This window comes from Emydura macquarii, unplaced genomic scaffold (assembly GCF_026122565.2).
Source record: "Emydura macquarii macquarii isolate MOO-44397 ecotype Brisbane River unplaced genomic scaffold, CSIRO-AGI_Emac_v2 contig_1253, whole genome shotgun sequence".
NCBI lineage: Eukaryota > Metazoa > Chordata > Testudines > Chelidae > Emydura > Emydura macquarii.
The window spans coordinates 51,194,624-51,221,745 of record NW_027131390.1 but is presented as its reverse complement, the minus strand read 5'-3'; the positions used below and the strand labels follow the sequence as shown (position 1 = coordinate 51,221,745).

The 27,122-nt window shown below is 40.6% G+C and overlaps 1 protein-coding gene across 4 annotated transcripts in view; it reads left to right on the top strand.

Moving 5' to 3' along the window:
• The window catches only part of PIKFYVE (phosphoinositide kinase, FYVE-type zinc finger containing), a 90,769-nt gene extending 63,939 nt beyond the window's left edge, over positions 1-26,830 (top strand). For all 4 annotated transcript variants that reach the window (XM_067548747.1, XM_067548749.1, XM_067548748.1 and 1 more), the window contains 20 exons: positions 361-532; positions 2,049-2,227; positions 2,840-2,953; positions 4,717-4,825; positions 4,948-5,102; positions 5,894-5,984; positions 7,338-7,398; positions 11,062-11,217; positions 12,482-12,602; positions 13,095-13,190; positions 13,628-13,711; positions 14,393-14,484; positions 15,354-15,518; positions 16,517-16,576; positions 17,084-17,260; positions 17,756-17,859; positions 18,150-18,278; positions 19,163-19,424; positions 21,685-21,759; positions 22,713-26,830. In XM_067548747.1, coding sequence (XP_067404848.1) covers positions 361-532; positions 2,049-2,227; positions 2,840-2,953; positions 4,717-4,825; positions 4,948-5,102; positions 5,894-5,984; positions 7,338-7,398; positions 11,062-11,217; positions 12,482-12,602; positions 13,095-13,190; positions 13,628-13,711; positions 14,393-14,484; positions 15,354-15,518; positions 16,517-16,576; positions 17,084-17,260; positions 17,756-17,859; positions 18,150-18,278; positions 19,163-19,424; positions 21,685-21,759; positions 22,713-22,828 — 2,518 coding nt within the window. In that variant the 3' untranslated portion in view covers positions 22,829-26,830. The remainder of the gene's footprint in view (positions 1-360; positions 533-2,048; positions 2,228-2,839; positions 2,954-4,716; positions 4,826-4,947; positions 5,103-5,893; positions 5,985-7,337; positions 7,399-11,061; positions 11,218-12,481; positions 12,603-13,094; positions 13,191-13,627; positions 13,712-14,392; positions 14,485-15,353; positions 15,519-16,516; positions 16,577-17,083; positions 17,261-17,755; positions 17,860-18,149; positions 18,279-19,162; positions 19,425-21,684; positions 21,760-22,712) is intronic.
• Positions 26,831-27,122: the final 292 nt, after the last annotated feature.

The window sequence follows — 27,122 nt, the reverse complement described above, 5'->3', positions numbered from 1 at the left end:
CTCCTAAATCTATATTCAAACACCTAAACTGGTTTCTTTTCCCCACATCGGAGCTCAGCAGTTCTGAAAATATTATTCCTCATTTGGGTGCCTAAATATATATATTTGGGAGCTTAATGTGAAGCACCAATTTTTGGAAAATCTTGGCCTACAGCAAGTGATCTCACTGTAAATAAACTTCTTAAAATGTTAAAGATAATTCAGAAGCAGGTTGGAAGCTTGCTCATTCTGTATGTCTTGAAAGGTGGATTTATTGCAGTGTGATGACACTGAAAAGTATGCTAGGGCCACTGACAGATCCATCGCCACATGTAACACACAGTTCCTCACAACTGAATGCTCCCACTTCTTCTCTTTAAGGCCTTCCTACCAATGCCCCAGCATGTTTTGTGAAACACCTATGGTGCACCACATTCGTCGCTTTGTCCATGGGCAAGGCTGTGTGCAGATCATATTGAAGGAGCTGGACTCCCCAGTCCCTGGATACCAGCACACAATCCTTACCTACTCCTGGTGTAGAGTGTGCAAACAGGTAAAGAAGAAATATTCCGTTAAAAATAATTCTGTTGTAGCTGAATTCCTAGCAATGCCTTTCAGAAAGAGCTGTTTTTTCTCTGGAGCTGCAGCTGAAGTAGCACTAACATTTATGAACTGTATAGGTGTTTCCAGATGTAACTAAGACCAACTCTACTGGTGCTGTTGGGTATAGTGCTCCTAGTATATCATATTACTGGGGAAATGCCTGCTCCCACTTGAAAAAGGTTATCAAATCTTTTTTGAAAGGATAAATAGGTTTAGGTAATGGTGCTGACACACGGGACTAAATTAATTTCAGGTACAAGCAGGTGAGAACTCCATTGATTTTTCAAATGGAGTTGTTTCCACGTTTGCCAGTGGAGATTGTGGCCCTTGGCCATAATGAAACTTGTTGAACATTGTGGGTGTGAGAAGTGGGGGGGAGACAAAATTCACTCTCCTCAGATGTATTGATCCATTAATTGATCTGAAACCATCTCCTCCACAGGGAACTGTTGCTGTTCACTGCTATACATAGTATGTGTCTGGATCCAGTCCAACAGCACCTGCTGTAATCAGTTTCAGAACTATCTACAGATTTTCTTTGTTCAGTGCTAAAATACTAGATAAAATTAATCTAATATTGCAGTTACCTTGTATTCTTTTTAAAAACCAGAAATAACTGTAAAATACACATAAGGCATGTGCTTTTCTTGAAACTTCAGTAATCTTCATACACCTATTTAAGAAAACTAGCTATGTGTTCCCTGGAGTTGAAACAAATTGTGAACTTGTATTTAATTTTAGAAATCTATTTATAATCTCCAATATCTCGAATGACTTTTATTAAAGACCCATAAATTAACTTCATTTCATGTATATTTAAATGAAGTACATAAAACAGCCGTTTTGCCATCTAGAAACTGTATGGAAAAAATATTCAACTTACAGTAGCAATTGAAATGACTTCATGCTATCTATACTGGTTTATACACCAGTGATGATGAATTTAAAGGAATTGGAGGAAATTAGTGTGATAGCTGAAAGCAGATGCAAATCTTGCATGCAGAAAATATTCCATAAATAAAACTTAATTGTTTGGTAACAAGTGTGAAGTCAGTGTTGCTGGCTAACCACCGATAGAAGTGATGCCTCTAGACAAGGAAATCGCTTTACAAATATAATTAAACATGTTATGGTGGAAGACTTCTCCTTTCTGTGGTAGTATTCTTTTATATTGATAAATAACCAAACCTCTCCCGAGCAGTACTTCTAGATATTGCTAACTGCATCAGCTGTATTAGTTATCAAATGGTGTGCTGGCATGGTTATCTTGATGCTGTGTTGACCTCTTCCTGCCATAAAAACTGCCAGCATATATATATACACTTTGGATTCCTAGCCACACCTTATGAATTGCTTGAATACTACATCTCTGCTTGGAGTAGGCTAGTTTTATTTAAAATTTACACATTGCTTCTGTCTGAGTCATTGGTATGTTCCTGTTAAAATCTTCTGACTTCTAATTTCAGGTCACACCAGTTGTCCCACTTTCCAATGATTCTTGGTCCATGTCATTTGCAAAATACCTTGAATTAAGATTCTATGGGCACCAGTACACGCGAAGAGCCAATGCGGAGCCTTGCGGTCACTCCATACACCATGATTATCACCAGTATTTTTCATATAATCAGATGGTGGCATCTTTCAGGTAAGGTTTCACTTCCAGATTCCACCCCAACACTGATTGCATTGCCACCTAAAGTGCGTGGGTCAAGCTGGCATGAGCATCCCTGATGCTCCTGTCCTTCAAATTAATTAATTTAATCTTAAGCATGTCAAAAAGGAAAAGGGATAATGTTCTGTCTATACTGTAGTTGGTACGTCCATTCTAGAAGTACAGCATGTTTAGAAACAGGCACTATCTAGTCACGCTGTTCTGTGCAGAGGTGGGAGAGGCGGAGTTGGCAGTATTTCTAGGAATAAGGGAATAAACATGATGGAACCAGCAGTCCATAAGCAGGCTGCACCAGGGGGTGAAAATGATCAATCCTGTGTTATCAAACTTCATCCCGCTGGTTTATACCATGGTTTGTATACTCCTTTTACATAGTAGCCAAAGCAGCATGTACATGATAGTGTCCTGGAAGGCTGAGGTATTTCAGGCACCCCTAAGTACCTCCAGTACTTTCTGATACTCTGTGCTCCAATTGAAGGAGAACCACCAACAGCAAAAGGGGTGGGAGAGAAGCAGTGAAGTTTGTGTGGAGTGGGGTGGGGTTGTTTTTCATTTTCACCCCAGGTTGTTTTTTACTGCTCTTAGCTATTCTCCAGTCCGGCTGCTAGAGGTATGTGTCCCGCTCCCCAGAATCTACATCAAACGTCAGGCTCCATTAAAAGTTACTATTCTGCAGGACCTGAAAGATTTCTCTCAAAAGTAAGCCTTGTTTTGTGTTTCTTCGCTTACCTTGGCTGCCTCCTTCTTATTTATGACTTAAACCTTAATTACTAGGAGACATGAAGCCATCCTTGCTGCAGTAACTAAAGAAACATCTGTTAAATACATTTTAAGCTAAATATAAGTGCTTGTAGCAAAACAATTAATTGAAAAGAGTAAAGAAATAAGGTTCCTATACCAACCTTTAACTCTAACCTTCCCCACCTATTGTCTAAATGTAAATCTGCATAGCAGCTGGGAGGAATCATTCCCACCTTGGGTATGTATGTGTGCTAGCTATGCTCGAGCTAACAGTAAAAATAGCAGTGTGGCCATGGTGGCATGGTAAGTGGCTCAGGTTAGCCGCCAGAGTACAGTCTGGCTCGACCACTGCTTACATATTTGAGCGGCTAGCTCAAGCCACTGTCTGTTATTTATGTCCAGATGTTTTTACTGTGATCATGTACATCTACCTGAGCTGGGAATCAATCACACCTTGCAGCTGCAGTCTAGGTATACCCTTGGGACTCCCTCCCCTCTTCAGTGTCTGCCTCCCTCTTCAATGTGGCTGGACTAATGAGATTTGGTTCAAGGTCTCTTATTTTAAAATTAAATTTCTTGATTTGTGTGACGGTATCTCCAAGTGCACAAACATCTTCTTACAGAACTTCCTTAAATAATCATTGGAAAGGATCATGTTGTCAGATCATGTTGATCCTGGAAACCTGGTTTTACAATGAAAATCCCCAACCCATAAGCAATACTGCCGCCTCTCTATAATACTCAAAAAATGTGCGGGTGATGCTGTCCGTGGAAACTTAGTTTGAAAAGACACAAGTGATTTTTAATTTTTTTTGTATCCTGGTTCCACAGTGCATTGTTTTGAATGGTCAGGTCTTCTGAAGCTTTCACCCTTTGTTTGCAATTTATAAAATGTTAAAAGGAAAATATTAAATTGTTGCCTGAGCAGACCCAGTTTTATTAAATTGGTTTGGTTTCAGACACTTTTCATTGCCACCCAGTGTTTATTTTTAGCTAACTGCAGTTGGGCAGTAGGCGATTGAATATAGTTTGATTTGTTGCCTCAGACTGCAGAAGAAACCATTGTCCCGCTCTTAGGTTGTTTGAAAAGCTGGAAAAGATGGGTTGGGGAACTGGCAATTTATCACAGCTCTTCTGTGACACTGCCCCTCCTACTGCAGAGTTCCTATACTGCTGATCTTTTTAGCAACACTACTTGTTGTCATTCCAACAGGTTATTATGTTCAGTACTGAAATATTCGAGAAACAGTGAGAAGAGATGCCCTCTCCTACTTAGCTCTGGTTTTCTACGTTGTAGTTCACAAACATGGGTTAGTCTTAAACCAGGAAGGTACAACAATGCTCAGGTTGTATTGTCATTCTTAGCAGACAAAGGTGTTTAAATATATTCTATCTGGCTGTTACCTTAACTCTGCTTTCTTCACAATGGAATATTCTGTTGTGAACAAATGACTGAGTGTGCTTCAAAAGGGTGTGCCATAGCTTAGTAAATTGGACGGACCAGCAAGCTTTCTTTGTGGGTTTTTTTTAAGAAGAGTCAACAGAATGTTCCTTTCAAGAGTCCAGTCTTGCATCTTGTTCAGGAGAATTGACTCACTCCCTCAGGTTGTACCAATGAAATTTAATGAGACAAGCTGTTACAGGATGAATATAGGTTGCAAAACTAGCATCAAATCTGAGACTGTAAATGGTGACTGTACTGTTTTATCCTTTTACCACAGAGTATCACAGGTGTACCTTGCTGTTGATGATCGACTCACCTCTTTGAAAACTGATACTTTCAGCAAAACGAGGGAAGAGAAGATGGAAGACCTTTTTGCACAAAAAGAGGTAACATGCTGCTTCTGCACCAGTGAAATGCAGGGGAGAAATGGCACACAGAGCAACATCTCAAATCCAGTGCAACACTGCTTGTAGCAGAGTACTGAAAAATCTCAATTTTCCTTTGATAGATGGAAGAGGTAGAGTTCCGGAACTGGGTTGAGAAGATCCAAGCAAGGATGCTTTCAACTTCATTGGACACCCCTCAGCAGTTGCAGTCAGTTTTCGAGTCTCTGATAGCCAAAAAACAGGGGCTCTGTGAGATGCTGCAGGCTTGGAATAACAGGTAAGAGAGATGCTAGTAACATAGAGAGATCCTGCTGCACTTTCTATCTATCATGCATGTGTGTGTGTTGCAACTACTGCATAGCAGGTTTTGCAATACCTTGCTAATGACTAGTCATACTTGCACGTGATTGCCTGAAGGTAAAAATGTAATGAGTAGAGTTATGTTTATAGAGACCCACTTGTAAATGGCTAGACTTCAATGAGTGGAATTATAGATAATCTATTTCAAGACCTGTTGTAGCAATTGCACTGACTTATTGAAGAATCACAATTTATATAGGAAACAGGGCAGAGCTGGAATAAAGGGAGCAATGAGGAGATAACCTGTATAAGGCAATTGATCTTCTGCACATCACTTTGAAGTAATCTCACAGCTGAGCGAATTTGAAGAGAAACATTTTAAATACAGGCAACTTATCAGTACATTTTTCTATTCCACTTGCAATTATTTAAGCTATCTCAAGTGGCCCACATATGACTTTTTGAAAATTGTTCTGACTTCAGCACTACAGCTTCTACTGTGAGGCGTGAGGAAAAGGTTATCAATTCATGGCTAATAGTATTCTTATGTAGTAACATGGAACATTTAGTAAATACCAGATGTGACCAGAAAATATGAAGACACCCATTTGACTAAACCTCAACATGGACAGACTTTATAGATTGTCCCCAGAATGATTGTCTGACATAACTGTTGTCACAGAATATACTATTTATTTATTTATTTGTTTTACCATAGTGCCTAGGAGCCTAGTTGTGGACCAAGGATAACTCTGCTTCTCTTTTTAGATTACAGGATCTTTTCCAGCAGGAGAAAGGTAGAAAACGCCCCTCAGTACCACCTAGCCCTGGAAGAATGAGGCAAGGTGAAGAAAACAAGGTACTCATTCTGCTGTTGCTGTTTGTTACCTTGAAATCTCTGTTCTGATTAGATCCAAACTAATCTAAAATAGTTTCTCTCATCTTTTAAAAAGGGGGAAATATTATAGAAAGGCAATAACTTTCCTACTCAGATGATGTTGCATCATGAAACTACTGAACTTCTGGAGGGCTCTAAAACATTACATGTTATCTGACTTTCTGTACAGTTATAGTGAAGAAAATGTAAACTTTAAAATACAAAAGCTGGTGACTGTCAAACAGAACAGTTGTTCTTCAGTGTTTGTAAGCTATCAATATTTCAATCTAAAAATGAACACTGACATTGAGGATGTTGTTTCCAGTTTGGGAAAAGACCTTTAATATCACAATGTAATTGGTGATTTTTAGTTCAGAGGAGGTAGTTAACTGTTACCTTCCTATTAAGTTTCATGGTTGGTTCTTATTTTACTTGAGTAGAAAAAATCATGAAGTATAATGAAAGTAGATCAAGTGTTGCAAGAATGTAGGAAGTACTAGGTAAAATGCTGATGTAAAAGGACCCAGAGTAGAAAGGGAAGGTGTTGAAAGAATTATTGTATTCCCAAAGGGTTATATGTTCTATTGAGTGATGATAGACTCACTAGCATATAAAATAAACCCAGTGTCCATAATCAAGGTATCCGATGGAAAAGAGGTGGAGAATGGGAGTATTGTACAGAGCTGAAATTTAAGTTTGTTCAACTGATATGTTAAATACTAGAACTGTAAAACATTGCGAGTGTACCTTTGACAGATATTTCATTAAAACTGCAATCTCATAACTTCATAGCATTCTACATGCAAACATCTGTATGTCATTTCTATTGCCAAAACTAGCTAATCTTTGAATGAACTCCTTTTTTAGTTTGCAAATGCATTTGATTTTTTAAAAAAACTATACTGTAAAACTTACATAGGACATATTTCCTTTGGTGTAAATCTGAAATTGTCATTTAAAAGTGAGATATGGGAGATAGTAATTAATAAAGTCTAAACTCTTGGCACAGTGCGCAGTGTGAGAAATAATTAAGAGAATTGTGGGCCATGATGGCAGGAACTTAAATCCTACTGTCTCTTTTGGAGTGCGCCTTTTACTTTATAGTCATGAGCAGACTTACCGCATGATATCTTACGACTTGTATGTGCTGCCGCACATCAGGCATATAGGTTGGTGCTGCTGAGGCTGAAAATGCTAGGGGTCGCTGCTTTTTGCTGCTACTTCATTTGTAATGCTACTTCATTTTGTAATTGCCCCATCATGGGATGTAGCTGAAAAGAGAATGGGACTGCTGGCTGCCTCTTCAGCAATATATGTCTGTCAATCTTTTCACAGATCAGTGCAATGGATGCCTCTCCCCGCAATGCTTCTCCTGCCCTACAGAATGGAGAAAAAGGTCTGTTTTAGATAATCTTTACTAGTAAGGACATGAAAGAATTGCTCACCTCAGCCCCTTCTCATCTAAAATAATTAAAGCTGCTAATGCATCAGTGTTGGTCTGTTTTTCAAACTTTCCATTTTGAGAGTATTACACTGCTTATGATACAGATACATATCTCTTCCTTTATTCATTTATGATATTATGGGTACCATTTCCATGTAAATATTCCTAACAAAGGAAGAGAGAATGGAAAGGTAGCATATAGCTTGTACAGAATCAGAATTCTTTTCACATCCACATAGGATTCTTGTACAATTTTTTCATGGAAGAATTAATGTCTTTTAAGGATTTTATCTTAAAGGCTACAAAATCCCAAATGTGCAACATATCAATGAGCTCTAGAGACTAGTTTGAAATAATGAGCTTGTCTAAATGAATGTTTAGTTTGTGGCAGGCTGGGTGTAAATCTACCCTGCACTAGTCTGCCATGCACTAAGTGTCCATATGAACCCTGGTGCTGCACTAAAAGTTCCCTAGTATGCATTGACCTATTTATTCCTGGTTCAAAATTGGGGTGATTGTTAGGTGTGATGTGTTCCTTCCCCCCCACCCCCGCAATCCAGACTGTTGTATAGATGTCACCCCAATTCCTCATTTCTGGGCCCTGATTTACCTTGCTTTGCTGTGTGAACCACCCACTCCTGGGTCAGCCCACACCCAGCCTCCTGCAAGTAATCGGTCTCTGGCCTAGTGGAGGAGCGCTTCTGGCCAGCCACTCATGGGATAGACCTCTAGCCCCATATGGAACCCTGGGAACTGACATCTTGCAGGGTTCAGTGCTGTACACTGCACCCTGCAAACTCATTTACATTTGTCTGTCAAAGAAATTGATATGTGCCAGCTCTGTCACTCTAAGCAAGGTCTCTGCACACACTCAATCCACATGCACTGTTGTAAGATAAGACAAACAAGTTTATTGATTACAGTAAGATTTTAAGTGAATCTAACTTCTCGATTTACTAATAATCTGACTTAATCTCAATTAACTAAAAAATAATTTGTATCCTAAACTAAGATTAATATTCCAGTCTTTTTCAATCTATGATGTTAGTTTACCACACAGTTGCGATGCCTCTTGCAAACAGGCCCCCCTTTCCTTGTGAGTAGGTGCCAAGCTTTGATATTGCTTGGAAGATAGATTCCAGGGGAGAGCTCCGAGACAAAGATGCCTCTTTCTTTTTAACAAGTTTCCATGACAACCCCTGGGGTCAGAAGATCATCCATGTCCGGCAATGGGCGTGATTTTTCCCTTTCGAGCGAAAGTGCTCAGAGGTGCTTAGGCCAGTCTATTGTTCCTGTATGCATGCCTCTGCTGGGTGTGGAAACATAGCCTGGTGCTTGTCTGTATCTATTCAATCCATGTGAGAGACACATTTGGGGATATGATATAGCAGGGTTTCTTATCTGTACACGTGTATGACATTGCAGGGAATGTGCTACCACAACAATAATGTTCAGTATGTCATGAGCATTCCAAAAACACCTTACACGGCATAATTTGCATCAGACCATACACAGTTATGCTGTAGGGGTGAACATGAATGATACACAAATCACACCGTAAGGGTGTACATGGACTACAGCGTGTCACATTAGGTAATTATGCTATTTGGCATAAAACACTCCCCGGCATGATGGTTACCACAGGGCAGTTTCTTGATAGGGTTAAGATATATTTTGGTCTTGTCTTGTATATGGCACCAATGTGGGGTTATGTCTATGCTGTCAGCGGCACCACTGGCAGTGCAGGATCGATTTTGCGGGTTCAATTGAGCAGCAGTGAAGAGTCGCTCAATCGAACCCGGAAATCGACTCTGTTAATCTGCCCCAGCAAGCAGCGTAGTGCTGCATTGGCGGGAGGGCATTTCCCATCGGTGCAGTGTAGTGGAGACGCCATGGTAAGTAGACGTTAGGAAGTCGACTGGAGATATGCAAGTTACTGTATGTAGTTTGCGTATCTCCCATGAACTGCCGCTGAAATCCTTGGCCAGTGTAGACCAGGCGTAGGTTAACCCTGCCTTGCTGAAGTTCAAGGCTATAGCTCAGTTGTGCAGTTGGTTAATGTATACTGCAAGACTGAACAGTATTCATGCATGATGGAACTATTGTCATAATTGAATTCTGCTTCACAGGAAGGATTACAGCATAAATAGGACTGAAGTACTATACAGTTTTAGTGTAAAAATTGTCTTTTGGAACTGTCTTCATTAAATTTGCAGATAATTGCTATAATTCTTAAACTCCAATTTTAAGAGACTTAAGGCCTCAAGGTTGCAAAGAACCATCAAAATGAGAAATCAATGTAAATTCATGTGGTGATCATTAGGTCTTGGAAACCATAGCTCTAAAAGAACTGCCCTGTTCTTTTGAATGGGTTAACAACTCTAAATCCTAATGAAGATATTTTAAATGTCAGTGTAATTATTTTGCTGGTTACTTTATTTACCCCTTACTATTAACCACACATTAGTTTAGAATGTGGCTGGAAAATAGCTAGTCCCTGTCAAATCTTGGTTTTCATCTGCCTCTCCTAAATATAGTCAACTCTGACTGTGCTCAAAAGACTGAGGGGAAGAAGATGAATTTCATTCCCAGTGCCAAAACATTAGTCATCACCTGCTTCAGATTTTTATACTAAATTGCATATTACATTTTCAGTTCAAAACTCTCTCGTTATTGGTCTTTTGTGTATAAGGAATATACTTCCAATGCAGAAATGGTATTGTGGTATTTCTCTACGGTATCTGTAACCCAAACATTGAGGGTCAGAACTAGAAAGTGATGTAGACTAGCCTATAGTCCAAGGTGAATGGGATGCAATAAATGAATCTGCTGAATAAATGGTGAAAAGGAAACTAGAGTTCTTATATTCTCAATTGTAATATGAGGATTTATTAGTAACAGCATTATAGAAGTTAAACCATATCACTTTAAAGTTTCCAAGTGCACTCACTAAAACCACTCAGAATAAAACTTTCAAAAGCACTGAAGTCTACTTTTTGAAAATGACTTGGAGGCTTAGGGTCCCCATTGACTTTCAGTAAATCTCATTAGGAGACTAAACAGTTGGAGTATCTGAGGCCTGGTCTACACTAGAAAATTAGATTGGCATAGCTATGTCGCTCAAGGGGGTAAAAAATCTACCGCTCTGAATGGTGTAGTTAAGCCGACATAAGTCCCCGGGGTAGACAGCACTAAGTCAACAGAAGAATTCTTGGAGTGCTGGAAAACGTTCTTCTGTCGACCTAACTACCGTCCCTCAGGGAGGTGGATTAGTTGCACCAATGGGAGAATCCCTCCTTTGTCAGCATAGGTAGCATCTATCCTGATGTGCTGCAATGGCGTGTAAGTGTAGACAAGCCCCAAGACGCTTTCAAAACTGGGACTTTAGTGCTTTTGGAAACTTTACTGTTACCCCATCTAGCATTGTGCTCTCATTATGCACTGTTCCTCCACTTTCCAAGTGAAGGATCCGTTCTATTACATGTATGAGGAAAAATGATTATTGAAGTGAATGTTGATGTTTGGTGATGGGTCTGGGATGGAAGCAGATATTAGTTTTGGTTGGTAACTTCAAATGCTTTCTTGTGTCCTTATTCTTTTTTGTGCTTTCAACAGAGGACCGTTTCTTGACAACCTTGTCAAGTCAGAGCTCCACAAGCTCCACCCATCTCCAGCTTCCTACCCCTCCTGAAATTGTATCCGAGCAGCTGACTGGGGGGCCCTCCTTTGCCAGTACACACTCTGAACCAGACACCACCAGCAGCTCAGAAGGTACAATTCAATAACACACTTATTTCCCTCTCCCTTTGGTTGTGTGGCACACCACTTAATGGCTAGCATATCAGATGACTGTTTACTAAATTAGTCAGACTGCCTCTCCCAATGATAATGCTGAGAACCAAACACTTCACCCAGGAGACTGAGTGCCTAATGCTCACAAAAGTGGACTAAATATTTTTAAGACTGCTTGAGTATTGCAACAGGTTTCAATAGTAGGAACCAAAATAGTGTAAACCTATATTAATTGTGTCCTGTATCATGTGACCTGTGGTCCAGGGCATCTGATCAGCCTTCTTAAAATATTTGAATGGTACCTAACTGTGCCTCAAGAGTACATGTGCTCTGCTCAAGGTATTCTTGTTGCTGCAGGTTCTGCTGCAGCTGCAGAAGAGCTATTGGTTTGTTACTGCATCCCAACACAGAATAGCCATAAACCACTACCCTCTGTAGGGAAGACAATTGGTATCCTTCTTTCTCCCTACACTTTCTTCTCCACATCACTGACCCTTCCCTCTTTGAATGAAGAGTAGATACGTGCTCTTCAACACAGCCAGAAAGGGATCATTGTAAGAGAGATAGGAGGCACTCTTCTTTCTCCTGGGGCTGAGTAGCCTGGAGAACACTTATCCAAGGTCAAGATTTGATCTTTGATGTATTTCAAGCACACACATCTGTCTCAAAGGTGCAGTGTGGTACAAGGCCATCCAGCTGATGAAACTGAACCAATATTCTTGCTTTGTGGGCTGACATCCACCAAACAACTTCTCTGAGAAAATCTTGATCCAGGGAGATTTTAATAGGTTGGCTACAAAAAAGGACATAATTACAGTACAAACTTTCACAGGCTGTACTATAACCATATGCGTGAGACTTCACATAGTCAGCAGCATGACTCAGGGGGTAGGATCCTTGGAATGGAAATTAGGCAACCTGGATTCTATTTGTGGACTCGCTGTAACTTAAGGCAAGTCACTTGGGGCCAGATTTTTAAATTTAAGTATTTAATGGAGGTACTTACGTTCTTATACCTTTTAAGAATCTGGCTCTTAACCTCACTGTCTCAATTTGTAAAATGGTAATGACACTTACACTTAAGTGTGACTTTCTAAGGGATCCTGTAATGAAATGTACTATAGAACAAGGCATTTTTTTTATTTCCTAAGATTACTCCCCAGGTGGAAATTTAAGTAAAGTTTGACTGTTCTGGTGTATGCTTCACGACACACAATTAATAGTCATACCTTCTTCATTCCAGATGTGTTTGATGGACACCTGTTGGGATCTACAGACAGCCAGGTGAAGGAGAAATCTACTATGAAAGCTATTTTGGCAAATTTGTTGCCTGGAAACAGCTATAATCCTATCCCATTCCCCTTGTAAGTAATATATGGTGTTACCAGTGGGCATGACAACTGTATTGTGTGTTTAGATGCCAAACTGTTGCCCTGGCTTAGCTACAAGAACTGAAAGCTGTGCAACAGAGAAACTAATAGTCATAACTTGGCTTTCCCTGCACACACACATCACTGGATTAATAATGTGTTTATAACGTCCAATAATATATAACTTGTCTGATGTGAATCCTGTTTTCTCTAACGTGTTCATCTCTCTACACAACACCACCATCTGTAGTACATTAAAGGAATTGTAAATTAGTCTAGGAGGGGGCTAACGTGCCGTCTGCAGATATTTGTTTTGGGAGAAGCCAATACCTCTGCAAGTTCATATGGGGCTTCCAGTTCACAGAATCACTTGTCCTGGGTGTATTTGGTGAAATCTGAACTTCACCAAAAACTCAACCAGTTGCTCCTTCTTAGCTTGCCAGGAGCTGCTACCGCAAATGAATAATCTATTCTGTTTTTATACAGTGACCCCGATAAGCACTACCTAATGTATGAACATGAGCGTGTGCCCATCGCAGTTTGTGAAAAGGAGCCAAGCTCCATCATAGCTTTTGCACTCAGGTATTTAAACTGATCTCATCCTTTATTTGTTTTATCCCAAATGTCTAAGAAATCTTCAGTGGCCTTTCTGTGCAAGGAGTGTGTTTTTTAAAAAAACAAATCAAAACAAAAAAAATCCTTGCACTCCCTACTTCTATAAATGTGAGATTCTCTCTTCCAGCCCCACGTGAGAACTCCTTGTGGAATTGAAGTGACAGCCCTTGTATGTGGGGAAATGAGACTGTCTGCCGCTCTCTGAAAAATCCTTTATTTAGATAAAATAGTTTGGAGCTAGTTCTTACGGAACAGAGTAAAATAGTCTGGGGTTTGTTTTAGCTACAAGATGGGATGTCATATCTTCAGTGCATTGCTCTCCTACTTGCTGCTGCCTCTGAATTAAAGCAAATTGACTGGTATTGTAGGAACTGTAACATAAACTGTTGATCTTTCCCTTTCAGTTGTAAGGAGTACAGAAATGCCTTAGATGAGTTATCCAAAGCATCTGTGAAGAGTAGTACTGAAGAAGGACTTCAACCAAGCAGGTGACAAACTGGCTCATAACAGGCGCGGCAGAGTGTGTTCATGGTGGGAGGGAAAAAGGCAAAACCATAGCCGGGGGGACCCCTCAATGTGCTTTTATGGAACTGCCAAGTACTTCAATTTTCTGACAGTACTTAGCATCCATATGTTGTCCCCAGTTTCAATATACTCAACTGTGTCATGCCCCACTACATCAGCTGACAGTAACTGAGGCCCCATCTGACTTTGTGACCCTGTATTGTACACTCCTAACCAGCTTCTCCCCTGAATTACATATACACTAGGGTGCAGTGATTTGACTGCCCCAAATCGTGGAGCTGTGCAGTTTGGCACATCTGTTATTGAAGATGTCCCTGAACCTGTTCACTCAGCTTGGTGATTAGAGAAAAGTAGTTTTTGCACTGAGGCAGCTGGCCTTCCCAACTGAGATATTGGTGGGTGCTTTCTTTCCTGGATAGTTGAGGGAGAGGGAGTCATTTTGGAAGGAAGCCTGGAAGTCCATGAGGAGTTGAATCCCTCCCCAAAACATGACTTCTGTATGGGGAAGAGGATGTAGCTTACTCTCTTTCACTCATTTCAAGTTGGGGATAATCTAGTGCCCGGGTTAACAATTAGTTTTTCGGGATCACATGGAAAATTTAATCTGGTTATAATAAATAATTCAGAATGTCTTTCCCTTTCAGTATGTCAGACAGCAAACCAAAGATCAGCAGCCCAGTCCGATTGCCTGAGACTAATGTGGGACAGGCAAACCGCACAGCTGAAGCAGAACAGCGTAAGGTTGTTTTAAAGAAATAGTATCCACATCACAGGCCAGTTTAGATTGAATTACTATGAGATTAAATAAGTTTAAGTGTAGGTTTTGATGGAAAAACACAATTTAGAACAAATTGGATTTGGTTTCCCATTTGGGCATGGTAACCTCAATTTTTGAATTGTTGGTATTGGCTTGAAAATCAGTTTACCTGCTCTCTGTTTTTAAATAAAGTCTCACACTGGTGTTCTTCTCCTGGTACTCTTCTCATAACAGAGATAACCTCAGTTCATTTTCTTATGTAGCAGACAGAAGTATTCTTCTCTGGTCTTGTGCCCCATATAGAACCAGGTCTTCATTTGTTTTCCTGTCTCTGATTCTAGTACTGTCTTGTGGTTTTGGTTATGTTTTTAAGGATACTGACAAAAATATTTTGACATTGGGGGAGGAGGGGAAATTCTCAGTAGACAATTTTCCAAGATGCCAATGATTCTAATAATTAGGAAGGTTCTTGGTTTTGCTTAAGATGTGTATCAAAAATTGTGAGCATGGAAACATAGCCTGTATGTTAAGCTTTCATGAGCTTCTGCAGTGATTCCTTTTTCTAAAATGTTGGCACTTTACCACTGCAATATAACAATTAAGCAGTGAATGCAATGTGAAGTGTGTAGCGTCTCAAATGACTTCTGAAGTGTTAAGGTGTAGCATTCTGGAACACTGGGTCACCTAACCTGTTACTTCACATTGGTTGAAGGATAGGAAGCAGGTTACTGTTGAATGGGGTTTTTTCTTCCTGCTGGAAAAGTAGCGTGAGACTATTTCTATGATACATGTTTCTGGTGACTGTAGAAGCAGTGGTGCCCATTCTTTCCTCTGCTTGCTCACTTTAGCAAAAAAGGCTTCTGGAGTTCTGTCCTTCTTCCGTGGCACAGGGGGGAAGAGCCCTGATCTGTCTTCCCAGAAGAAAGAGACCTTACGAGGTGCAGATAGTGCCTACTACCAGGTTGGACAGATGGGGAAGGAAGGTCCGGAGAACCAAGGAGCAGAGACTCAAGGTACGCTTTCTCACTTATTGCATCTTTCATTTAGGACTGTCACATCTCCCGTGATCTATTCTATTTAAATAAACGAAAAACCAAAAAAACCCACCAAAGCCCCTTCAGCTGGAATTTTCAAAGGAAGTGTTAGGTGCCTGAATCTCATTGCAGTTCAATGGGCTCCTCTTGAAAATCCCAGCATCCCTTTTTACGGGACAGGTGACCTTTTTTAAGGCTCCAGGACTGTAGTATCCATACAGTTCATCTTTATTTCAGGGTCTTCCAAATTCCTTCAGGTTGAGCAGGTGTAGTGAGAGCCAGTGGGTTTCAGTCCATCTCTCGGCTTCGCTTCCTGGTCTGCTGTATCACTTCAGTTCATGGAGTAATAGAAAACAGAAAGAGGGGGAAAAAAACTGGATTCACATAGGCTAAAAAGCAGAGTGCTGTCATCATGCTTCTCTAGCATGAGTGGTAGCGGCAATCGAAACTCTCTCACAAACCTGTTACGTTGGGAAGCTTGGCCTGGAGGACTAGAGTAAGACAATTGTTCCCCAGGCCAACATGATCACAGGCTATTTCTAAAAACTAGTTATATCAATCTTTCACTTCTTCAGGATTATCAGTCAGCAGGTTTCATGAACATTGCATTTTCTTCAGTTTCTGAGGACTCTTCCTGTGATCATCAATTTTTATAGTACACCGAGTTTGAATACCTTCAACTTTGTAATTTTGAAGCCAATTTGACCCTGAATTGTGGAAATGAGGCTAATTCAGTTAGTGAAAGAAATGACTGATGTATGATGATGAATCTTAAACTGTTCATGCAGTATTTAATTATCTTGGCAAGGGGTGTTTTAGAATTACTGCTGCTAATAAAAATAATCATTTTGGCAAAAACTAAATATCCTCCTTTTAATGTGAATTCTATTCAGTAATAAAAGCATGCCTTTTCATAAAACTTGGCTAGTGGTACTAAACGTACAAGCCTGACTTAATGTTCCCCTTATGCTTTTCAGATGAGGCAGATGGAGGAGATGGACAAAAGAAACAGCTAGCAAATCCCCATGTGGAACTTCGTGAGTAGGGAATAATTTGGGGCTCTTAATTGAGAATGACCTGGTGGCATACTCCCCTTTTCACAAAACACAGAAGGACCTCACTAATAAAACTTGGAAATGATGGGTTGATGGTTCATCTTGGACAGAAAAACGTCAGGTTGCAGTCCTATAAGCAGTAGCAGGGGGTTAATTTAAACTTTATAGGGCTGTTTTTGTAATTACCATCACATCTTGTTTTGCAGCACCATCCATTGGCAAATATGGGCTAATTTTATGCGTGTATTAAAATAAAAACAAAAACCACCCTTTTATTTTTTAATTACTACCTGGCCAACTTTCTAAGCACCTAGGGCACAAAAGTGGATAAGAGAATAACTGTAACATAAAAAATAACTTTTTTAGTGAGGGCAATTGATCTTAAATGCTCCTGAAAAATATTACTGACTGGTCATCTCTCTTGGGGAAAATGAGCCTTGCATTTTTTAATTTAATGAAAGGACCTTCTCCCTCCATGTCTCTCTGCAGAGTTTTCAGATGCTAATGCCAAGTTCTACTGCCGGATTTATTATGCTGGGGAGTTTCATAAGATGCGTGATGTGATACTCGGGAGCAGTGAGGAGGACTTCATCCGCTCCCTGTCTCACTCTCTGCCTTGGCAGGCCCGTGGAGGCAAGTCAGGAGCTGCGTTCTATGTGACGGAAGGTAAAACTGCATTTATTTATTTATTCCCCTTTCAGAGCTAAAATCTTCTTAATCATTTCTCATGGGAAGGATGTTTTCTGTACCTTTAATGTGGTACTTGGGGTTGGAGAACTAAACTGAAAACCAAAGCACAGTTGGAGGACAGGCTTTCATAAAGGACACATTGAAAATGCCAACAGTGCCCACCCTTCAGTTTTTAACATAAGTGAATGATTACAGTTTTCTTTCAGTCTTCTGGCTTTCATTGTTTGTTTAGGCAAATTAGACTTTTTAAAATTCCTTCAAATGAGCCAATACCTGGAACTAAAAGCCTATGGATACAATTTTCTGCTGCTAAGGTTTAAAGAGAAAATTACAGTTGTTTGATTAATAATAAGTAACACGGTTAAAGTCAAATTCCTGAAGAATTTGGGATGTCTCTCTGGATGAATATTTACAGTAAATGTTGTTTTTCTACATAGGCAATTACATTACTTTTCTCTAATGTTTTAATAGATGACAGATTCATTTTGAAGCAGATGCCCCGTCTGGAGGTCCAGTCCTTCCTTGACTTCGCCCCGCACTACTTCACTTACATCACTAATGCTGTTCAGCAGAAGGTAGGAGCCTTTGTAGCCTGGCTTTTGCAACTTGTCTTTTTTATTTAAATAGTTAATTATTTCCAGGCCAGTAGAGATTAAAATGAGGGGGGCTAACAAATATGAAAGATATAATGGGGAATTGAGTATATATTGAGAGTGTGTTAGGAAGGATGTGTTTTTTTAAATTTAAAATCAGAAATGTCACCAGGACTTCTAAATCAAATGTACTGAGGTGAAAAATTCACTTCTGGTGCACAGGAAAGAAATGCTTACTACCATAACTGTTATCACTCTGTTCTCTTGATCAGAAACCAACAGCACTGGCCAAAATTCTTGGAGTGTATCGGATTGGTTACAAGAACTCTCAGAACAACACTGAGAAGAAGCTGGATCTGCTTGTCATGGAAAATCTTTTCTATGGCAGAAAAATGGCCCAGGTGAGGAATAACTGTATGATGCATCTTTCTCTTCTGGAGTGCTTCTCCCTGCACAGATAGCTGCAGCAGAACAGCGGAAGAAAATTAATTGAGCTGCCTTTTAGTAATAAGTCATTAAATAATTAAATTACCCTGAAAATGAGCCACTTAATGAGAGAGAGGGTTGCATTATAAGCACTGTAGTCACTCTCTCAATTAAAGAAAAGGCTTTTTGACCCCTTTCAAGGGACACTAAAAGGGTTTTTTTTTTAAAATGGCTTGGCAAACTGCCTTCAGACTTCAGTTAAGATACTTAAAATGATGTTTGAAATTCCTTTGTAGTTTAGCTAGTGACCCCCCCTTGTCTCCAAAACAGACAGTTCAGCTGTATTCTAAGGGTGGGTTCTCTTCTGGAAAGGAAGTTGGTGAGTGCTAGTGGATGGGATGGGGCTCTCCAGCAGTTACCAGATGTTCTCGCTCTTACCTTCCCAACCACCCTCTTTCATGTAAGATCCACCCTCTCCTGAATGTCTTCTCCTTACTACTGACCGGTGGGTCTCAGGAGGTGCAATAAAAACACCAGAAAGTGGCAGCATCAACTTTCTTTATATTCAGCAGTTTTGGAAGAAAACATCACTTCGGGTCACCTTTAAAGTCCAAATCATAATAAAAGAAAAGCTGTAAGCAGTGTACAGACATCTTCATCAAGGCCAATTGATTAGTTACCACTCAATCCCATATAAACAATTTGGGAGTAATTGATTTAAAGGTGAGATATTTGACATTCCATGCTCTCCTAGTAAAACAATTCCTAGTCTTTGATGAATTGGAATCTCTAACAGAGTGAAAGGTGGGTAACAGACTTTCTTCCAATGAAACAAAGTGCTGTTGTCCTTCCCTGTCAGGTGTTTGACCTGAAGGGTTCCCTGCGGAACAGAAATGTGAAAACAGACACTGGGAAGGAAAGCTGCGATGTTGTCCTGCTGGATGAAAATCTCTTGAAGATGGTACGGGACAACCCTCTGTATATCCGCTCCCACTGCAAGGCTGTGCTGAGGGCTTCCATCCATAGCGATTCGCACTTTCTTTCCAGCCACCTCATCATTGACTATTCCCTGCTGGTGGGCCGTGATGATACGAACAATGAGCTGGTGGTTGGGATCATTGGTATGTAGCTCTTGCTCTTTCAAGTACTTAACCAGTAACTTCATGGATTCTGTCTCTCTTATGTAGGCGTTTACACCATGCTTCTCACTGGAGGAACATATCTGGTTATTAATGATTTCTGCTTCTTCCTTTGAATCAAGCTGTGTTAGGTTCACTGTGAAGTTTCCCACCCCTTTCTGAAGACTCACTTGGAGTCAGAGCCATATTTGTATCTAATACATTTGGAGACTTGTGGGCGAATGACCCCATTCAAACATTCCTTAGATCCACCCAACTCAACAAAGGCACATGTCACCAGGACTTGCCTTTCACCTCGCTGAAATACGATCATACTGTGGGAGCTTAAAGGTTTCCCTCACTCTTTTAATTTCTGAGCTGTCTGTTGGCTCATATCCCTAGCTACGCAAATGCTAACACAAGTGCTGAGCACCTTTTGCAATCATTTACATGAAAGTCAGGTTGGTTTGTAACTTTCATGCCTGGGAGTCAAAGTCCAAGTTAAAGTACGGAGTGGGTTATTTATGCCACTTTACATACTTCTGCTCACTGTCTTTTCTGTCCAAGCTGATTGGCTATTTAAGTCCTATTAAGGTAAAATCAGTCTGTTTGTAATAAACTTACAGAGAAGGACCTAGAAAAACTGGCATAGATATTTTTATTTTTTAAGGCTAGAAGGAGTCATTCCTGTGTCACACCTAATAGTTTGTGGCTGATCTAGAACACATCTTAGACAACCATTCTTGAATAAAAGGCTTGGATGGTGAATCTGCCACATTCCTTAGTAAATTGTTCCACATTTGAAACCCCTGGGGGGACAATGGGTATTTAAAATATTTAAAACAAGAATGTTGCCACACTGAGACTCTTAAGAAAGGAGCTAGGAAATTCTCTGTGCTTCCCATTGAGCTATCAGAATGCTTTCAGCTTTTTAATAGTTGAAAGAACTAGGGTCAAATTCCACCCTGTTAAAACCAGCAGCCCAAAATGTTCCATGAACAGTAAATGTAAATCAGTACTTCTGTTAATTTTATAGCCTCACAATAAACAACACTTAACAAGACTGCCGAAACTAAATATCATGGATAGAGCAATCTCTTGCATTAGCCTGGGAAGGATTTAGATGGCCTAGTTAAGTATTTCTCAAATGTGGCCACCAGCAGATTTATTTTGCGGCCACGACAGCCTCCGAAGTCTGGGTGGAGATTGGGAGACGGAAGGGCAAAACAGCAGCCCCTCCCTGCAGTGCCCACCTGAATATCTATTACCAAGGGCAGCGAGATGTGCCACCTTGGTGTTTGTGTTGGTGCTGCCAGCATGGATTGGCGCTCTGCACTGCGCAGCCTTGTTGGTGGCTCTGGGCAGCACCTCTGGAGAGGGCTGTTGTGCGTGGCACCAGAGGTGGCTCTTGTTAGTGGAGGTGGCTGCAGCATTTGGTCTCCGGGGCACTCCCCTACCGACTGTCCGGCTGGGACCCGAGGAGCCTGGGACTTCGTAGGTGGCTGGTGAATTTTCAACCCACCTTCCCCACAGCGGGCTCTCACTGAAGGGCTGCGGGAGGCAGGGACAGAGATGGGTTTGTCAGAGCAGCCACCAGCAAGAGTTGGTGGCCACAGTCTGAGGCCACCAAATTTTTGTTTTGAGAACCCCTGGCCTAGTTGGGAAGTAACGGTCAGATGTTCCTGCCCAAGGCATTCAGTCCATCTTTCCTTATGTTCAGGGTCACCTCCGATATGCCCAGCCTCTTTCAATAAGGGAAAGTGGGGAGGTGCTCAGACAGCAGCACCAGTTGTTCTTTGTGGTCAAAACACTAAAGTGACTTTAAAAAAGGGGAATAATACTAGCTTAAAATGAATGAGTTGCTGGGTCTAAAGCCACCACAGGGCACTTTTGATTATCAACTACCTTATGAACTGTAGGACCAACCTTCTTGCACATGTAGGGTTGGGATCAGCTGGCTGAAGGAAAGTTCATAACTAGGTGCTTAGAGTTCTCAATAGTGTGAGTAAAGGCAAAGCATAGCTGAGCAATATCTTTGTATATATAGTGAATAGCTGGTGTGTTCTCATTGGATTATTGAGCTATTTCCCTGGCCAGTGAGAGACACATCTGTCTACGAATGTGAAATTGTCATGTTGGCAGCAAGTGCTCACAACCTTAATTGATATTCTTTGCCATATACCAGGAATGTATTTCTAATTACCCAGAAATATCTGTGTTTGGAATATGAACTTCATGACATGTCTTCCTGTGTTTTTAACAGATTACATTCGCACCTTTACCTGGGACAAAAAGCTTGAAATGGTGGTGAAGTCAACAGGCATCCTGGGAGGACAAGGTGAATCCAAGACACACCCAATGTTATTTCTGATAACCCATTCTATTAGCACAGCCACTGACCGATTTCAGGCAATACTATTTCTGCTTGTGCGCACGCTCTCTCTCTCTCTCTCTCTCTCTCACAAATGTATTATGCAACTCTTTTCTTCCTCATTCCCAAGGCTGTGCACAATGTAAGAGTCTTGCGTTCTCATAATATATCTGCATAGATGATGATAACTGTCGCATTACTTTTGGTGGGGCAGGGTCACCTACATATCAAGCTGCTTTCCTGCTCTGAAGAGTAACATAACAGTATCTCCCTGTTGTTGGGTTAGTATGCAAGGATAATTTAATCTCTTAAGAGCAGATTCAGAGATGCCTGCTTTTTTGGGAATGAAATCTTTTCTGTGAAAACTCCCGCACCCTCTGTGGCTGGAAGATCTGATTCTTCTCTTCTTCCTGCCTGCCTCCCTCCCCCTGGGACATCACAGTCACTTTATAACCATGCTGAAGTTGCTCACACTTACTGTGTTGTCAGAGTTCCCCTCAGAACAAGTACTTGACCGGGTGACTTTCTAGGATCATTACACTGTGAGTTGTGGGGAGCTCGAAGGGGAAATGCTTGCTAATGAGCTGTCAGCAGCTCAAGAAGAAGGATTGTCTTGTGTCTGAGGCACTTGACTGGGACACTGGAGTTGTGTTCAGTTCTCAGCTGTGCCATGTGTGGTGTTGGACAAGTCCCTTCACATCACTGTCTCAGAGCCCATCTGTAAAATGGGGCTACTTCTTCCTTTGTCTTGTTGATTGAGAGGCTCTCTTACATTGTATGTGTGTTTGCAGAAGTCCATGCTATGGTGCCCTAGTCTCAGTAGGTGTGTCTAGGCACTACTGTAATAGAAACCTGATTTTTTTTTCTGTGTAAACCCTGGTCCATCTCAAACTGTGGCATTTTTGTCTTTCAAACACTAGGTAAAATGCCAACTGTGGTCTCTCCAGAACTGTACCGGACCAGGTTTTGTGAAGCAATGGACAAGTATTTCCTGATGGTGCCGGATCATTGGACAGGGCTAGGTCTGAATTGCTGAGCTAAAGCACACATTGAGATGGGCAGGGAAGCACAATGAAGGAAAGCATTTCCTGACAGAAGAGGACATAAACACCCTGAACTTTACTTTTCCATTTCAGCTCCCCAACAATAGGCAAAAGAATTGCAAACCAGCATCTTCACAGGCCACATGCATTTGAAGTGTAAAATCTGCATTTTACCTGCACTTCAGTTTCTGACATGAGGGGATTACAGATAAGGCTGGCAGATGCAAGCTATTGTAGGGATCAGAATTGGAACCTGTTACTCAAGTGCATTGAGAATGGGGTGATTTATTAGTTTAGCCAGAAGACAGAGTCTAATACAGATTTCTGTGCACTGTCCCACAAGCACTGAAACCAGGAGCTGGCCAGTTTATGATGGCATCACTTTTGCAGAGAAGTAGGTGAACTCTGTAAGTCTTGCACATCTTGTACAGTGGCTAATATGGGTTTAAATTTGTAGTGTGGAAGTTTGTGATTTGCTTCATTGTCTAGTGTGGTAGTGCAAGAGACATAGGGGGCTCATTTCAAAGCTTTCTATTAATGGAAAATCTAAGTCAATCCATATAAAGTTCATTACTACTGCAGAAGTCTGAAGCAGACCTTGTAAGAATCACAGTGACTTTTTCTGTTATGCACTTTACAGGTTCTGGTCTTACAGGCTTCTCTAAACAATATCTGCATGTGATTTAGCCAGCTATAAACATTACATTGTCCTTTTATTTGTACTGAACTTTTATGCAGCTAAGTTCACTTGAAGTAATGTTCAACTTCCCCGGCATGTCATAATTTAGTTTTCACTGGCCTCACTCAGAAATGGAGTGGTCTTGAGTGAGTTCAGAACACTGCAAAAACTGGAAACAATAGGAACATAAACCAGACATTCCCAAAGCCCTAGGAGCAGGCTAATTAAAGTGCAGATCTCTCATCCCTTTCAAGAGGGACTTCTGTGCTTGTGGTTACAGGTTTGTGAATGTTCTTGAGCAAAAGGCACTAGCTTGTCTTGCATTATAAATCTTACTGCCTTAGTGATATCTTCAAGGGATGTTAGTATAGTTAAAAAGGAAGCTAAGTTCCAATCATTTCATTTCATTTCCACATACTTTGACTATCACATTCCCTCAGAGTAAAAAGTCTTGCCAGCACAATAGTTTTCTTACATTCTCAAGACAAGATTCAACATCCAGACCTCGGTGACATTTAATGCCTATAAACCAGATGGAAAACACTTTTAAACAATATTTGATTTGCACATTGACATGAATGTCCTGTTTTGTTGGTGCTCTCTGTAGAAACTGAATTAGTGGGTGTGTTTTGTATGATGTGCGGGGATCTGTGAATCTCCACAACTTGAAAATAAGCACTTCTTTTCATTTTTATTCATTTTACTTTTTTTGTACATGTGACAAGAGTTTACTTATTTTAGCTTCTGTATAATAAAGGCCAGTAAAAATGAGGTTATTGTATGTATGTTAGAGGCAAGAATAACATTGTCCTAGGAACTTAATTTGTAGGACATAGGCAACAGCTAAAATTAAACACAGAGTCTGGAACAGCACAAGTATTCAGGACCATTTTCTGCTATTACCTGGTTTCAGTGCTGTAGCTGATTCTTAACTGTGCATTTCCTTCTACCTAACATTCCCTTTATAGTTAATGATAATTCATAAACCCAAGCATGGGAGTTAGAGAAGGTGAATAAAGCTATTAAAAATTTCAGCAGTGGTGACCTGATCCAGATAGTTTGAATAAATATTCACTGCTGTGAAGTGACATTGCTGTAGCGTTCATGTAGCGTAAAATACTCCATTAGTCTTACGTTTGGTTAACATCCTGTAGAAAGAGGAAGGAGTCTGACTTGCATTGAAGCTGGAAAAGTGTCCTTTTGTACATCATGATTGTTCATGATTCTGCGTCTGTCAGTCACCAGCAGGAGTTTGCAGTTGCAGTCGACTCCAAGGATGGCTGAAGGCAACAATACAGCATATCTGCCTACAGCAGAATTCCAGTGAGTCAAGCACTGATGCATGAGGGTGCAGCTGGGTGCATATATGCAATTTCTTACCTCTGATGATCTAACATATATCAGAGTCATGCTTACCTGGATATATCTGGCTTCCAGTGGGGTCTTGCTTTTTGCTCAGTTTGACAATTAAGTTGACTTGGTACAAGATCAAGTGACTTACTCAGTATCATGGAATTACTGCTTTTAACTAAGATTTGGACACAACTTGCAACTCAACCATGTTTTCATTCTTATTGTATCTAGATTTTTTTAAGCTCTATTGGATGGCTGAAGGAAGCATTACTAGACATCTTCCCCAGCAGAAAGATTTCAGAATGCTGAATTGTGTGGTTGCCCAGGTATATATTGCAAGTTTGCACAAGCTTTCACCTTTCCTTTCACACTCCTCCAGCTTACCCAGAAAAGCTAATTTATACACTGTTCTCTAATCACATTAGCAGCTAAATTGACACACTATCAAGTGATTTTCTCAGTTTTGTATTAATGGAGAGACAGATCAAAACTGAACTTTGGTAACATTCAGGTTTCTGTCCTCTGCTATAGTCAGACTCTAGAGCATTCTCATTTTGGTGTAAAGAATAGTTACTCTGTAGAGTGGTGTATGGTTTTTCTCTGTGCTTCTACCTATGCTGATGGTTATTAATAACTCTAGCTGTGGTTCTAAAGTAACAGTACTTCCTGGTATTGGGATCCACAGACTGAGACCTTCAGCACTTCAGGAAAAGAGGCCGATGTAGAACTGTTTGTTTGTTTTGTTTTTTTTGGAAGGGAGTGAGGGGGTTTAAAGTGTACTTTGGCCAGCTGATTTGCTGTAGTATTTCTTGAAACGTGAAAATGTCCCTTGAATTCAGGGTTGGATCCTCAGTAGGTACAAACTTGCACAGTTCTGAAGTCAGTGGAGTTCTGCCAATTAACATCAATTTAGGATCTGTTCCATGATGTTAGTGGTGACACTCAGGTTTTTTGTCAAATTACTTGTCCTGGTCTGACTGAGACTGAAAACAAATAGAGCTGGCCTTGGAAAAGAAAGGGGCAATAATGCTAACTGTGATCTTGAAGGTATTGCAGTTTTGAAGTACTTGATCTTATTCAACTGGTGCAAAGTTCAAGAGGCAACACCAACTGAAAGACACTGCATCACATAGCTATATATTGTGCGACAGGAAGGAAGCTTATCCACAATAATGGAGTTAGCAGCTCTTTACAAGTGTTCTCCATCAGCATAAATGAAATGCTAGGATAGGTCTTGCTACAAAACTGAGTTCCTCCAAAGGAAAGCAACACGCAATATTTTAGCACACAAAAGACTGTTTCACATCAGAGATTTCCTGTGGGGGGAGGGGCCAAAACTGGACTGATGAGATGCTGGTGTCAGGCTGTAGCTGAGCTAGATCAGGATCTCGGAAATATTAATATAGGGGAATATAACTCACACAGTATTTATGGCTCTGTTTAGTGCAATATTTTCTCTCAATTTTGTAACACGGGTGTATGTAAATAGAGTAAATCAACTACAATTGCAATCATTAAGCAGCACTTTCTCAGATGCTGCATTAGCTATTGTATAAAGTTCAGACAAATGTGTTAATCTTGTCTCAAGAAGTGACAACTCATTTTTGTGTTACAGTATTTATATAGCACAATTGCTTGGGGCTGCATTCTGCCACTCTTATGCACACTGAGCAGCACCTTGCTATACAAGTAGCCCCCGTTGAGACCAATGGTGCATAATATGGTGCTCCTCAATGTGTCTGAAAGGATAGCAGGATGAGATTCTTAGTTACCAGAAATGAGACTATAACCACCTTCAAAAGCACTCAATGTACCATAATATGTATATATTTCTATTGTACCTTGGTTCCAGCTGTATTTTATATGATTCTGATATCTTAAACTATTTAAGAGTAACTGCCTTGACTACTTGGAAAACTGACATGTATGTAGATAGCAATCCCAATAAAGAAATTAAAATATATTTACTACTCTTTACATTCTTTACATGTGTTTGCCAAAAATGTCATCAGACTACTGCACTGGGCAGTACAGAATGGGGAGGAGGTGAACATCCCTCAGTGCTGAAGGAGCAGGTTCAGGACTGATTAGAAAGGCTGGACATTCACAAGTCCATGGGGGTGATGCAATGCATCTGAGGGTGCTGAGGGAGTTGGCTGATGTGATTGCAGAGCCATTGGCAGTTATCTTTGAAAACTTGTGCCAATTGGGGGAGGTCCTGGATGACTGGAAAAAGGCAAATATAGTGCCCATCT